This window comes from Trichechus manatus, unplaced genomic scaffold (assembly GCF_000243295.1).
Source record: "Trichechus manatus latirostris isolate Lorelei unplaced genomic scaffold, TriManLat1.0 scaffold00008, whole genome shotgun sequence".
Taxonomy (NCBI): domain Eukaryota; kingdom Metazoa; phylum Chordata; class Mammalia; order Sirenia; family Trichechidae; genus Trichechus; species Trichechus manatus.
In genome coordinates this window covers 5826963-5829776 of record NW_004443944.1, presented here as the reverse complement: position 1 = coordinate 5829776, position 2814 = coordinate 5826963, and the positions used below count along the sequence as shown (strand labels likewise).

Below are 2814 nucleotides of genomic sequence, written 5' to 3'. Positions count from 1 at the left end.
GGGGGGAGGAACTCCTATTACAGCTATCAGATCAACTCTATTGTAAAGTTATAAGGTGCAGGCTTTCCTCCCTCCCCCTCCCTCCCCCGCAGCCCCCATCACCACCTGTAACGGGAAGTCCCAGGAGGCTTCCAAAGTTGCCCTACCCAAGGCATGGGTATGTTTAGAACCATAATGGTGGTTTCCTTCCTTTTGGGGGCAAGTCTTCAGCCATCTATTAAAGAGTATTTAAAGCCTTCTTTATTACAGGTCTCAAACACAGAATATTTGTTCCTATTTTCCTATATAATCTTTTACTCCCTTTTTGTCCATACATACAATTGGACCAGGAAAGCCGTCCAGCTGCCTGTGGTTGCCATGCTGTGGGAAGCCTCACCTAGCCAAGTGGAAAAGGCCCCTGGAGGAGAGCAAGGACAACAACCCAGGACAGTGAGTGAAGCCGTTTGGACCTTCCAGCCTTCCCGGGCGTCCCAGCTGAGACCCCATGAGGCAAAATCACCGTCTAGTCAATCCACAGAATTTTAAGAAATAAAAAAATGCTGTGGTTTTAAGTCACTTAGTTTTGGGGTGATTCGTTGGATAACCAAAACGGCCAGAAATCGGCTTTTCCTGCCAGGCTAACTATCAAATATGACACCACGCTGAAGGCAGCTCACCATTGTTTATCAATGGGAAGGCTGCATTCCTTCTTTTTCAAGGATGGTCACTAGTTGAAACATTCAGCTTTGTAAACAGGGGGCCTACGTTGTACCTGGCTCAACAAAACCAAGCCAATTGTCGTCAAGTCGATTCCAGCTCAGAGACCCTACAGGACAGAGTAGGACCGCCCCAAAGGGTTTCCGAGGCTGTAATCTTTACGGAAGCTGACTGCCACGTCTTTCTCCTATGGAATGGCTGGTGGGTTAGAACCACCGAACTTTTGGTTAGCTGCTGATCCCTAAACCACTGGGTCACCAGGCTCCTTCAGTGTTCAGTAAATGTAAATAACAATCATCCAAACCTGTTGCCGTTGAGTCGATTCCGACTCATAGCGAGCCTACAGTGCAGAGTAGAACTGTCCCATAGGGTTTCCAAGGAGCGGCTGGTGGAGCCAAACTGCTGACCCTTTGGTTAGCGGTCAAGCTCTTCATCACTGCACCACCAGGGTTCCATAACGATCATATTAATAACAATAATGGCAGCCAATATTTACCAAGTGTTTATTTTGTACAAGGCTTCACGCTAAACCCTTTATTCATTGAACCCTCACAAAAGTCTTCTGAGGTGAGCCAGTATTATGTCCGTTTTACAGATGAGGCTCATAGTGTACTGAGTTGTGCAGGAACACAGACATTAAACAGCAGCACTAGACTTCATCCTCGGCCATCTGACCCCAGATCCCATGCTCTTAATTACCAGCTTGGATTGCCTCATCAAGTGTCATACGAGGGTTTAGTAAAGTGGCCCCTTTAAAAGAGACAGTGTGTGTAAAGGGTTTAACACTGCCTGGCCTATGGTGAGCTTTCAATAAACACCAACTCTTACTAGCAGGAAACTTGCAGATGGGGAGCAGGAAGTAGAAAGGACGCAAACAGCTGGTACATAGGAAGCCCCAGGGTTCGCTAATTTTCTGTTTACAAGTCTGCCCCCCCATCGCCCACCCCAGGGGAGCCCTCCAGCCTGGGAGCTCCTTGAGGGTAGGCAGTCTTCCTGGTTTGTCTCTGTGTGTCCAGCACCCCGAATGTGGCCTGACCCACAAGTAGGTGCTCAAGAAATGTTTATTGAGTAGAAAGGAAATGCTTCATTCAACACAAATGGGAACTTGCATTTCCAGGATGACATCAGCCCTTAAACTGACTCTGAAAAAATGAGAGGGCAGGTGGGGCCACGGGAAAAGAAACCCACCAAGGAAATGCAGGCATCAATGAGCTCCTTGGGATCAGAGATGGAGCCGGGCTCGTGGCCAGGACACTCGAGAAGTCTGCAACTCTGTGGCCGGCCACTCGGAGCCGGACCTCTCAAACTCCCGGGCCCTCTGAGAAACCCCTGGGAAAAGGCGAGGGCCTGGGGCGGAAGTCAGCACACCCAGGTCGCTGCGCCCTGCTCCCTCCCCAATCAACGGGACTGGGACTGGCCCCATGCAGCCCCTCCCGGGGCAGCTGGAGGGGGAGGAGGAAGAGAAAAAAAGTGACAGGAAGTCAAAAGTCTCCCAACAACAACCAAAAGTCCTGCCCCCCAGGGGAGAGGGCTCCCCATCCTCAGCCCGGCCCCCCCAGGGATGAGGGACCACCACATGGGGAGGAAAGCAGTTAGGAGTCCCGCTGTTCTGGACCCAACATGGAGGGCCTAGTTCGTAGCCATCCCTCACGGTCGGTGCACCCCGAATTTTGTGAGAGGGACCCAGGGAGGGGCGGGGGCGCCCCAACTGTTACTTACAATCGTCTAAGTCATCCTGCAAGTCCACAAAGTACAAGGGGATCTCTGAAAACCAAGACACACACAAATGGTTACAAGGGGGCTGCGGCAGGCAGGTCGGGCAGGCAGGGGGCTCCCGGGGCCTCCCGGGGTGGTCGCGGGAGGGGGAGGGGCAGCTGCCCAGGGACCCCTGGAGCCCTGCCCCACTCACCCGCCATCTTGGGATAAGCCTGGAGGCGGGGCCGGCGCACCGGGGGCCGGGCCTGTGGCCGAGGGGGCGGGGACAGGGCGGGGCCTCCAACACCGGGCCCCGCCCTGCGCCGCCGGCCCCGCCCCTGGGCCCACGCCTCCCGGAGAGCTTTTCCGCGCAGGGCGGGCCCCTCCCTCGCGGGGAAGGTGGCTGCCGAGGTGGGCGGGGAG

The 2814-nt window shown here is 54.3% G+C and overlaps 1 protein-coding gene across 1 annotated transcript in view; it reads right to left on the bottom strand.

Moving 5' to 3' along the window:
* The window catches only part of LOC101340788 (serine/threonine-protein phosphatase 4 regulatory subunit 1-like), a 105204-nt gene extending 102572 nt beyond the window's left edge, over nucleotides 1-2632 (bottom strand). The window contains exons 1-2 of the mRNA XM_023742687.1: nucleotides 2606-2632; nucleotides 2416-2460 (exon numbers count right to left, since the gene is read on the bottom strand). Coding sequence (XP_023598455.1) covers nucleotides 2416-2460; nucleotides 2606-2612 — 52 coding nt within the window. The 5' untranslated portion in view covers nucleotides 2613-2632. The remainder of the gene's footprint in view (nucleotides 1-2415; nucleotides 2461-2605) is intronic.
* Between the last annotated feature and the right edge of the window lie 182 nt (nucleotides 2633-2814).